At 39.9% G+C, this 12,320-nt stretch overlaps 1 protein-coding gene and 1 pseudogene across 1 annotated transcript; both read left to right on the forward strand.

Annotated features, from left to right (window-relative positions):
- On the forward strand, positions 1-4,421 carry LOC142943705 (voltage-gated potassium channel regulatory subunit KCNG3-like). Its single transcript, XM_076085368.1, has 2 exons — positions 1-881; positions 3,421-4,421. The coding sequence occupies exons 1-2, from the start codon at positions 326-328 to the stop codon at positions 4,125-4,127; spliced, it is 1,263 nt and encodes a 420-aa protein (XP_075941483.1). The 5' UTR covers positions 1-325; the 3' UTR covers positions 4,128-4,421.
- Positions 4,422-8,874: 4,453 nt separating this feature from the next.
- LOC142943715 (cytochrome c oxidase subunit 7A2-like, mitochondrial) lies at positions 8,875-11,249 on the forward strand (annotated as a pseudogene).
- Positions 11,250-12,320: the final 1,071 nt, after the last annotated feature.

Here is a 12,320-nt window from a genome sequence, read left to right on the forward strand (position 1 = left end):
TTAGTTTCTTTAAAAGGTTTGTTTATAAACTTCTGTTAAAAAGCTGCTTCTAAACTGTCTGTGATTCTAAACCAACAGAAGATGAAGTTTATAAACAGTCTGATTCTAAACCAACAGAAGACGAAGTTTATAAACAGTCTGTGATTCTAAACCAACAGAAGATGAAGTTTATAAACAGTCTGTGATTCTAAACCAACAGAAGATGAAGTTTATAAACAGTCTGTGATTCTAAACCAACAGAAGATGACGTTTATAAACAGTCTGTGATTCTAAACCAACAGAAGATGAAGTTTATAAACAGTCTGTGATTCTAAACCAACAGAAGATGAAGTTTGGAAGCCGACTCTGCACCCTGAACGTCGGAGGTCGCACGTTTTCCTTCCCGGTGGATCTGATGAAGCGCCTCCCTCTCAGGAGACTCAGCCAGCTGCATCGCTGCATGTCAGAGAGCGAGCTGCTAGAGCTCTGTGACGACTATGACCGCGATAGGAACGAGTTTTTCTTCGACCGGCACTCGGAGGCGTTCAGCTTCATTATGCTGTATGTGCAGCATGGGAAGCTGCGCTTTGTGCCGCACATGTGCGAGCTGTCCTTCTATAACGAGATGTTATACTGGGGTCTGGAGAGCTCCGACCTGCAGCCGTGCTGCCAGCGACGCCTCGATGACCGCATGTCCGACTGCTTCGTCCACTTTTTCCCGGAGGAGAGACCACGGAGCCCCGAGGAGCCCCGGAGCTGCTGGCTGGAGAGGATAAGGAGGACGTTCGAGGAGCCCACGTCCTCACTAGTGGCTCAAATCCTCGCCTCTGTTTCAATGCTGTTTGTGGTCATCTCCATGGTGATGCTGTGTGCAAGCACCTTACCGGACTGGAAAACCGCTGAGACCCTGGACCAGCATAGGTAGGACATGTCAGAGACCACCTGAGGACATAGACCTTATACCAGTATATATTAGGGGGGTGCATCTCTCTATTCTCAAGACGACTCAATCCTACGATATGATACGAAAACAAATTATACGATACGAAACGATATGATACCAGCCCTACCTATAAACCTGAACCAGCACTAACTATAAACCTGAACCAGCACTAACTATAAACCTGAACCAGCACTAACTATAAACCTGAACCAGCACTAACTATAAACCTGAACCAGCACTAACTATAAACCTGAACCAGCCCAAACTATAAACCTGAACCAGCCCTAACTATAAACCTGAACTTGTCACAATCAGGCTTTTGCCTTATGTGTTCTGCGTGTGTTTTTCGGTAGCTCCTCACTCTTCAACTCAGTCACTCCCTCAGCACCAGTCCAAACTCCCTTCACCTGTCCCTTATCTGTAATCAAGCACTCCCTCATCAGCACAACTCTCCTCACCTGTTCTAGTCACTATTTAAACCCCTGTCTTTCACTCACTCACTGCCAGGTCATTGTTTTTTCCCTATCTACCCGCCCGTGTTGCTCGTCCTGTTCACCGGTTTCCCAGTCTGCCTGTTCCGTCTTGTCCTTGGATTCCCTGTTTGTTTTTTGGTTTGTGCATTAAACCTTTTTCCACTTCACCTGACTGTCTGCTCCTGAGTCCTCATTATGTCCCGTGACAGAACTAGCCCTAACTATAAACCTGAACCAGGAACCAGCCCTAACTATGAACCTGAACCAGCCCTAACTATGAACCTGAACCAGCCCTAACTATGAACCTGAACCAGCCCCAACTATGAACCTGAACCAGCCCCAACTATGAACCTGAACCAGCCCTAACTATGAACCTGAACCAACTCTCTAGTAGGGTAATATGGTACTATAGGCTCCTTAAGATATGATGGTGCTCTCTAGTAGGATAATATGGTACTATAAGCTCCTTACGATATGATGGTGCTCTCTAGTAGGATAATATGGTACTATAAGCTCCTTACGATATGATGGTGCTCTCTAGTAGGATAATATGGTACTATAAGCTCATTAAGATATGATGGTGCTCTCTAGTAGGTTAATATGGTACTATAGGCTCCTTAAGATATGATGGTGCTCTCTAGTAAGATAATATGGTACTATAGGCCCCTTACGATATGATGGTGCTCTCTAGTAGGTTAATATGGTACTATAAGCTCCTTAAGATATGATGGTGCTCTCTAGTAGGATAATATGGTACTATAAGCTCATTAAGATATGATGGTGCTCTCTAGTAGGTTAATATGGTACTATAGGCTCCTTAAGATATGATGGTGCTCTCTAGTAAGATAATATGGTACTATAAGCTCCTTACGATATGATGGTGCTCTCTAGTAGGATAATATGGTACTATAAGCTCATTAAGATATGATGGTGCTCTCTAGTAGGGTAATATGGTACTATAAGCTCCTTAAGATATGATGGTGCTCTCTAGTAGGGTAATATGGTACTATAAGCTCCTTAAGATATGATGGTGCTCTCTAGTAGGGTAATATGGTACTATAAGCTCCTTAAGATATGATGGTTTTCGACCAATTAGGGCTTTGTAGGTGAGGAGAAGGATTTTAAATTCTATTCTATATTTTACAGGGAGCCAGTGCAGAGAAGCTAATACAGCAGTAATATGATCTCTTCTCTTAGTTCTTGTTAGTACACGAGCTGCAGCATTCTGGATCAACTGGAGAGATTTAAGAGATTTATTAGAGCAGCCTGATAATAAGGAATCACAGTAATCTAGTCTAGAAGTAACAAATGCATGAACAAATGTTTCTGCATCTCTTTGAGACAGGATGTGCCTGATTTATTAAATGTTACGTAGGTGAAAAAAGGCAGTCCTTGAAGTTTGTTTTATCTGAGAGGTCAAGGACAAATCCTGATCAAAGATAACTCTTTGCAGCTTCACTGCTCAGTGTGTCACATGCAGATATCATACTGGATAAACACACTGCTATTTATAACAGACTAGTTCAATTTAGAAGACGCAGTGGAGCTTGTCTGACTTTCTGTAACTCAGCACATGTTAGTGGAGAAGGATTCAGTGGACATCCAACCAAGGTGATCTGTAACGTAGACGTTAAACATCAGTCCACATCTGCAACGCATTTCAAGTGTTATTTAATAAATACATGATTTTAATAGTTTATTGAAGAACACTTCTTTCCTAATATTATGAGTAGTAAAAGCAAAAACAGGATTTTTCCATTTTAATTTAAATAAAGAGCAATACAAAGACTATACTGGGCTGATTGGATCATCCAGAACACCATTGTACCATGTTGTCTCTCCTCTCTCTGATTGGTCCTCTCTCTACTCTCTGAATGTTCCTCTCTCTGAATGTTCCTCTCTCTGATTGGTCCTCTCTCTGATTGGTCCTCTCTCTCTGATTGGTCCCCTCTCTCTGATTGGTCCTCTCTCTCTGATTGGTCCTCTCTCTCTCTGATTTGTCCCGTCTCTCTGATTGGTCCCCTCTTTCTGATTGGTCCTCTCTCTCTGATTGGTCCTCTCTCTCTGATTGGTCCCCTCTCTGTAGGATCATTGAGGCGGTGTGTATCGGTTGGTTCACGGTGGAGTGTATTGTCCGTTTCCTCGTGTCAGTGGATAAATGGGAGTTTGTCCGTCGTCCTCTGAACATCATCGACCTTCTGGCCATCACTCCGTACTACGTCTCCGTTACCATGACGATACTGACCGGAGAGAACTCCCAGCTGCAGCGAGCCGGCGTCTCACTTCGCGTCCTCCGCATCATGCGGATCTTCTGGGTGATCAAGCTGGCTCGTCACTTCCTCGGTCTGCAGACACTCGGCCTGACGCTGCGGCGCTGCTACCGAGAGATGATGATGCTGCTGGTCTTCGTCTGCGTTGCCATGGCCATCTTCAGCGCGCTGGCTCAGCTGCTGGAGCACGGTCTGGACCCGGAGGCCGGAAACGAGGACTACGCCAGCATCCCCGCCGCCTGCTGGTGGGTCATCATCTCCATGACCACGGTGGGGTACGGAGACATGTACCCGGTGACGGTGGCGGGACGAGTTCTGGGCGGAGTCTGCGTAGTGAGCGGCATTGTGCTGCTAGCACTGCCGATCACCTTCATTTACCACAGCTTCATCCAGTGTTACCACGAGCTCAAGGTACGCTCCACCCGCTGCTGCAACAGTCTGTCAGCAGAGTTTATCAACTAAGTTTATCAACTAAGTTCATCAACTGAGTTCATCAACTGAGTTCATCAACTGAGTTCATCAACTAAGTTTATCAACTACTGTGAACATAAGTTTTCTCTTCAAGTGTTCAGACGTATTTCAGTTTTTGATCAGTGAGTTAAAAATGTTTTAAAAGATTTAACTTATTAAAGAAGCTCAATCTGTGGTTGTGAAATACTTTACTTTGAAAACTCTCAATTTAGACTTTTATTAAAGAATTGTTCAAATTTGAAAAGCTTGATCAGAAAAGTTAAAAACTTGTTAAAAAATTGTTTTAGTAAAAGTCAGAACTGAATATATATATTTATACAGAACATCATCAATGGAGCTTAATAGATAATAATAGATGTGATTTATTCAGTTATTATAACTTAGATCCTTGTTTTTGTGATGATTTTCAAAGTATAACATTAAGTATTCATCAGATTATACGATGAAGATCTTTATGGTTATTTGTTTTAATAAAATTATCGTGAATTATTACATCATTGCACTGGTTTCTTTTAAAGAAGTTATTAGTATAAATAAGAAAATGAACCCCATGATATATAATAATATAATAACATAATAACATAATAACGTAATAATGTAATAATATAATAACATAATAATAATATAATAATATAATAACATAATAATATAATAACATAATAACATAATAATATAATAATATAATAACATAACATAATAATATAATAACATAACATAATAACATAATATAGTAATATAATAACATAATAATATAATAACATAATAATATAATATAATAATATAATAACGTAATAATAATATAATAATATAATAACATAATAATATAATAACATAATAACATAATAATATAATAACATAATAATAATATTATAATAACATAATAACATAATAATATAATAACATAATAATATAATAACATAGCATAATAATATAATAATATAAACTCGGATTTTTTCATGAATTCTTACTCAACCAGCAGCCGGTGGACACAACCACTGTTTCCACGGCAACAGCAGAGAGAGGATGTGTAGCTGTGAATTATCTCAGTGAAGACGCTTCTTCTTCTTTGGTGTGAAATACAGCAGATACACAGACGATCTGTTAAACTTTAACATTCTTTTCTTCTTTTAAATTCATCTTTGACTGAACATTGTTTCAAATGGTGAAACAGTTCTTGTTTCTTATAATACTTATATTATTATACTTATAATACATATATTGCTATATATTATACTTATAATACTTATAACATAATATTATTGTACATATAATACTTCAGTAACATCACAAAGAAAAGGAACACGATGAGGAAACATTCTTCATCAGTCAGAGTGATAAAAAGGATCCTGAACTGGTGCCTTTCATCCTGTTTATTCATAAGTTATTGTATTCATTAGTTTGGTAGTGTTGCAATGATTAGAGATCTTAGTGGTGTCCAATCACATCTGTGTAATATTTCCCTTTAGCTTCCTTTTGTACAGTATTTCTCATTGTTGTAAATAGTTGTGTGAACACTGACTCAGAACTAATTCCTTATCCTTATTAGTAGGAGATAATGATGAGTTCTACTTACTTCTGTACCGATGTGGTAGAAGGTTCTTCAAACATTAAAGTGTTCTTCCTGAGATGTACTTATCTACCTGTCATGTTTCAGTGATTTTATATAATGATGTCATTGTTTTTTAAATTCTTTAAATCTGTAATGGCAGTCTTTGGTCACAGCCTGGATTCCCGTCTACACTACTTCTACTACTTCTACTTCAACTACTTCTACTACTACTACTTCTGCTTCTACTACTGCTGCTTCTACTACTGCTGCTGCTTCTACTACTTCTGCTTCTACTACTGCTGCTTCTACTACTGCTGCTGCTTCTACTACTGCTGCTTCTAATACTGCTGCTTCTACTACTACTTCTGCTTCTACTACTGCTGCTTCTAATACTGCTGCTTCTACTACTACTGCTTCAACATTTCTGCTACTTATTGCCACTGTATTAGTTGTATTTTTGAAATATTCCTGTTTCTAAGTAGTATTTTAAGCCAATCACTCAACAACATGTGAACTTGTTCTCTGTGTTTCAGGAGTCTGAATTAATTATTAATTAATTATTAATTAAGTAACACTGCTGGCTCAGTGGTAACCGTGGTAATGGTCAAGGTGCTCCTCATAGCGAGGCTGTTTTTCATGAACCATCATTCAATGAGACTCCAGAGCTCTTCAATATAACACAAATACATTCTAACTGGGATCCATTTAAACTGGAATGTATCGAATATTGATTGAAAGTTATTTGTTAACCTGATATTTTTGGGCTTGTTTTCCACCCAAATACGACTTTGTGTCTATCAACTTGTGGTTTTAAAGGTTCATTCCACAAAAAATATGACTTTCTGTCTAACGACTTGTAGTTTTGAGGGTTAATTCTAATGAGTCAATTAATTTGTTACATGTGTAGAAGAAAATCTAACATCTCTTAATTTTATTGACTGTGTTATTTCATATTGCTCTTGTGTATTCCTGTGTAACAGTAACTATTCTACATTGATGAACTGATTTCTGTGAAACAGACTTGTTAGTTCTGCTTCTCAGACCCCTGAAGACTGACTCACATCTCTGGTGCTGATAGTCAGAATGTCTGTTTTCATGTTTCCTTCTGTCTCCACAGTGAATAAACTCTGAATCAGCCACAGAACTGTGACTCAAGTCTCAAGTGACTCACGAGATGAACGACTCTACTTTACTTTTAGTTTCACACGGGACACTTTACGTCATGGTTTCTCACCATCCATCAATACTGCTTACATTGAAGTTAGTTGAGTATTTACATTGGAGTTAGTTGAGTAGTTACATTCGAGTTAGTTGAGTGTTTACATTCAAGTTAGTTGAGTGTTTACATTGGAGTTAGTTGAGTGTTTATATTGGAATTAGTTGAGTGTTTACATTGAAGTTAGTTGAATGTTTACATTAGAGTTAGTTGAATGTTTACATTGGAGTTAGTTGAGTGTTTACATTGGAGTTAGTTGAGTGTTTATGTTGGAGTTAGTTGAATGTTTACATTGGAGTTAGTTGAATGTTTACATTGGAGTTAGTTGAGTGTTTACATTGGAGTTAGTTGAATGTTTCCATTGGAGTTAGTTGAGTGTTTACATTAGAGTTAGTTGAATGTTTACATTGGAGTTAGTTGAGTGTTTACATTGGAGTTAGTTGAATGTTTACATTGGAGTTAGTTGAGTAGTTACATTGGAGTTAGTTGAATGTTTACATTGAAGTTAGTTGAGTGTTTACATTGAAGTTAGTTGAGTAGTTACATTGGAGTTAGTTGAATGTTTACATTAGTTAGTTGAGTGTTTACATTGGAGTTAGTTGAATGTTTACATTAGAGTTAGTTGAGTGTTTACATTGGAGTTAGTTGAATGTTTACATTGGAGTTAGTTGAGTGTTTACATTGGAGTTAGTTGAGTGTTTACATTGGAGTTAGTTGAATGCACCTTTAATTCTTGTAGATCACTCGGCTGCCTTCTTCGACACAGTCGATGACTTTGTCCTCTAGGATCGTCTTCACCATATTGTTGACTTTCAGGGACTGGCCGACCGTAGTTTGCCTCCTCCCTTCAAGACCGATCAGCTGTCACAATCCAAAGTGTGTCCTGCTCCTGTGGAGTACCACTGGGCTCCATTTTAGGCCCTATTATATTTTCCCTTCTATAGTATGCTTAATATAATATCTCCTACCATTGTAGGCGACACCCAGCTGTGCTACCCGCTGAAACCTGGTGATCCATGCAGTGTTTACTCCCTTTTCATTAAATGTAATTAATTCAGAATAAAACTGAGGTCCTCATTTTTGGCCCAGCAGACTACAAGCATTGTGCCAACCAACCCATTTGAGCTTAACATGACTTTATTCACCATTCACCTAATTTAGGAAAAATGATGTGTACTACAGTACGTACTATTTATACTGCAGTATTTGAACTACAGTACAAAGTAGTTGTACTACAGTATGCACTATTTATACTACAGTATTTGTACTACAATACAGAGTGTGTATACAGCAGTATTATACTACAGTACAGAATGTTTAAACTGCAGTATTTAGACTACAGTACATAGTGATTGTACTGCAGTATTTATTTTAGTTATACAACACCACGTACTACTACAGTAGTTGTACTACAGTACAAAGTAGTTATACTACAATACGTACTATTTATACTGCAGTATTTGTACTACAGTACATCGTAGTTGTACAGTACATACTGTAATGTTCCACTTACGAGCCGGAGACAGAGTGAAGTCCTTGCAAGATGTTTATTAACACAAACCGTCAACAATAGTGCCGAGCAACTCCAGCGAACATTATCGGTCTTTTTTAGTGTTTTTCAACAACAACTCTTCTTCGTTGGTTCCGGTCTCACAACCTTTACTAGCTCCCGACACAGAACAGGTAACCCCCTCCTCCCCTCTGCTCTACCAATCACAGGCACGCACCTTGACTAACGTGTACAGTGCGTCCCGTGATTGGCCAGAGAAAGGGAAGTGACAGCCTGACCCCTCTACTACCAGCTGTTACTGTACAGGGTCGCTACAATACTATTTATGCCACAGTATTTGTACTACAGTACATAGCAGTTATACTACAGTACGTATTATTTATACTGCAATATTTGTACTACAGTACATAGTACATGGTCGGCCTATTGTTGGTTTTATTCCGGTCAGGCAGCTCGCGGGCAGCCTCCTTCAGCCCAAGGTCCTTCTATGCCGCTCTGACGTCATCACACAGCGACGCAGTGTCGTCATTTAGCAGCAGTGCCGGCTGTGCGTCTCCAGTTGCAGGTAATTCAGTCGCGTTCACGTGCGCTACCTGAGTCAGACATGTACTACAAAGTGAACGGAGTGACGCAGCGACTCACCGGAGCTCCAGCAGCTGTTTACCGGCCACAGGTGAGACCGGAGCACCGCGTGACCTTGTAAACTCCTCATGCTAATGCTAAGCAGTAGTGATGGCGAGATGAAGCTTTATGAAGCATTGAAGCTTTCCATCCAATTGGTTCACTCATGTGTCAAGCTTCATGGTGCTTCATTTGCTCTACTGTGCCATCAAGTGGACAATAAATGTAAAACAGGTAGAGTGATTATAATGACACCATGGCTTTGGTGTGTGAAGCATTGAATTGAATGATGTTTGATGCCAATACATAACTTATGAACTTATTAATGTGGTGTCTGTCTTTATGATACAATGGCGGGGTCAAAAGGGAAAGTGGAAACAAATTGGGGACAGGGTTGTGATGTGAAAAGTAAAAAAAAAAAAAAAAAGTTAGGGTTAGAATTTTATTGTCATATAAACATACTCGAAATTTAACTTCTGCACTTAACATGTAGCAGTCAAGGATCGAACAGCTGAAGTTGTGGTTACCGGACAACCCTCTCTACCCATTGAGCCACAGCCGAATGTGCTTGAGTTACTTGGTTTGTGACTGTTCTTATCTTACTAGGGACAACATGTAACATGTAAAATATATATATATTTATTTTAAATAACTTTTCCACAGTGCTGAGCTTCAGACGGTTTCTTTTTTTTGAGATTATTTTGCCTGCTTTAGAAAACACCCTTTCACAGGCACAGATGAAGCTGGGGTACAGAGAATAGCAACAGCAAGTTTATACAAGTTGGGATACACATTTTTATGTCCTTCCCAATACTCCAGGGGGTTCTCCAATCTTCCAATGTTTGGTTCACCCAGGTACCTTTGGACCTCCACTGAAGCTCAAATAGTTTGCAAACAAACGTGCAATAAAGTCCGAAGTACACAAAATGTGACAGGGGATCCATTGCGTTTCGCTGCCCCTTATATTTCGAAAACGCACACCAGACCCGTGAACCATTTCCTGAATCAGTCACGTGGTACGGCCGGCTCGCGAGGCTTCGAACGTCACCACATACGTCATCAACACAAGCCTGGATACGCACGCGCTTCACAAAAATCGTCCTGGGGTACTTCTCAAGTCTCTTAATTGTTGTTTCCTCTCTCCTCGCATGGTTTCCTCCATGCATTCCTGGTGGGAGGGACTAAGATGCAAGGAAAGGACCCAAGTGAGAGAAACGGGGATGCAATTAAGAGACTTGAGAAGTACCCTGGATTACTCGACACAGGCTTCGAAGCCTCGACACGAAAGGTCACATCACTACTAGGCAGGAACAGTGTTGTTTAGTTTTAACTTCTTTCTTTCTTTTTAACAGACAAGTTGTTTTTGCAGCTGTAAACATAATTTTATATATTTAGTTATATTTACTATTTATACGAAGTACATAGTATTTAAACTACAGCACGCAGTATTTATACTACAGTATATACTTAGTTTTATGTCTTTATTGAATCTTTACAGATTCAATAATAATACAACATAATAATACAACTTTTAATTGATCCCAAAACACAAAGACAAACTGTTCATAAATAAAGTAATAATAATGCATATAAATAAATAAGATCTTCTTCTTCTTGACTGTCTGTCTCTGTTTGTCTCTCTACTTGACTGTCTCTCGCTCTCTCTCTCTACCAGTCTGTCTGTTTGTTTATCTGTTTGTCTGTCTCTCTATCTCTACCTGTCTCTCTCTCTGTTTGTCTCTCTACTTGACTGTCTCTCTCTCTCTCTCTCTACCTGTCTTTCTCTCAGGGTCTGCGTCCAGGTGTCCCACCTGTTGGTCCTCCCGTCATCTTTGCGTCTCCGACCAAACTGGCCTCTGAAACAAGAAGTCAGGTGGAGTATTTGGGAGCCAATAAGGTCCCCGACCTGCAGAGACTGTTCCACGTGAGTCTGTGATGTCTCAGGTGTTCAGAGTCAAGTGACCTGTGTGACAACGTACTACCTGTCTCTGTGATGTCAGAGGTCAGACGGCGTGCCGATCCACCTGAAGAAGGGTCTGATGGATAAGCTGCTGTATCGGACCACCATGAGTCTGACTGTGGGGGGGGGCGCTCTACTGCCTCATGACGCTCTACATCGCCGCCCAGCCCAAGTGATGCTCCGCTCTGATTGGACGAGACAGAAATCCTTTAGTGTGGAGAATTAATAATAATAAAGTCTATTTTGTTGTAAAATAATCTGTCTGATTTTACATGAATTCTGTCCCTTCTGTGGCAAAAATATCTATCGCAATATTTTATCCATGATAGCCGATCAATATTCCTGCGTCTAGTATTGATACATTTAATAAATAATCAAAGAAAAAAACTATTTAAAATGTCCTTTTAAATGACCTCAAATCCGACCTGTCGATGTCACTGCCTCGTTTCTACGTCACATGATCCGGACGACATCACAACATGGCAGAACAAACAAGAGGAGACACCACGCAGAACCTCAACGAGCTCAGATCTACTTCCGCTCAACGAGATAACGAGTCGGTGGTTCATTTACAGAGATCTGTGGTTGAAAACCTGCTCTTCAAGCATATGAATATATAATATGACACTACAGAGCCGCGTTATGTGATCCTGACGGATGGAGCAGGATGTGTGGACGTCTAGACCCTCCGAGTCAGATGTTATTACGTCACACGACGTACTTCAGGAGGGAACGTGTTTGACAGACTCGGACAGGCAGTTACAGCACTGGAGGAATGGGACATAATTGGGAAGAACCCAAAGTTATCAATACTGTGAAGTACACATTAGACTGGTCAGGTGGTAGAGAGCAAGTTGTATCTTTTATACTTTTACATTTTCAGTAAAAAAAACAACGTAGAGTATCACAAATATCATGACATGATGTTACGACCCCTCCCATCCACTAGGGGGCTGTGTCCTGTCTCTTTGTTTGTCTTTCAGGATGTTGATCGTCAGCTGATGAACCACACCTGTCTGTCTCCATGTCAGCTGTCTGTCTCCATGTCTGCTGTCTGTCATCGTGACGCGAGGCACAGACACTCACAAACACACACTCGGTTTGGAATGTGACCTAGAATCCATCACCATGGCGACAGAGACCATTAGGTCACAGTCACCATGGTAACAGCAGGTTTCGGCTTCACTAAATGAGATTTTGAGGTATAGTATTTATATATCGTTATTATCCAGTTTCTCAGTTGATAACTTAACCTTAACGAGCTCCTCACATCGTTAACCTTAACGAGCTCCTCACATCGTTAACCTTAACGAGCTCCTCACATCGTT

The sequence above is a fragment of the Anarhichas minor genome, unplaced genomic scaffold (assembly GCF_050575085.1).
Source record: "Anarhichas minor isolate MPS153535 unplaced genomic scaffold, ASM5057508v1 ptg000154l, whole genome shotgun sequence".
NCBI lineage: Eukaryota > Metazoa > Chordata > Actinopteri > Perciformes > Anarhichadidae > Anarhichas > Anarhichas minor.

What these genes read in the sequence shown, in the direction of transcription:
- LOC142943705 (XM_076085368.1), top strand. Translation starts at nt 326, where the DNA reads ATGAAGTTTGGAAGCCGACTCTGCACCCTGAACGTCGGAGGTCGCACG. An exon ending in ACCGGACTGGAAAACCGCTG is followed by an intron (nt 882 to 3,420) that starts AGACCCTGGACC and finishes ATTGGTCCCCTC; the next exon opens with TTTCTGATTGGTCCTCTCTC.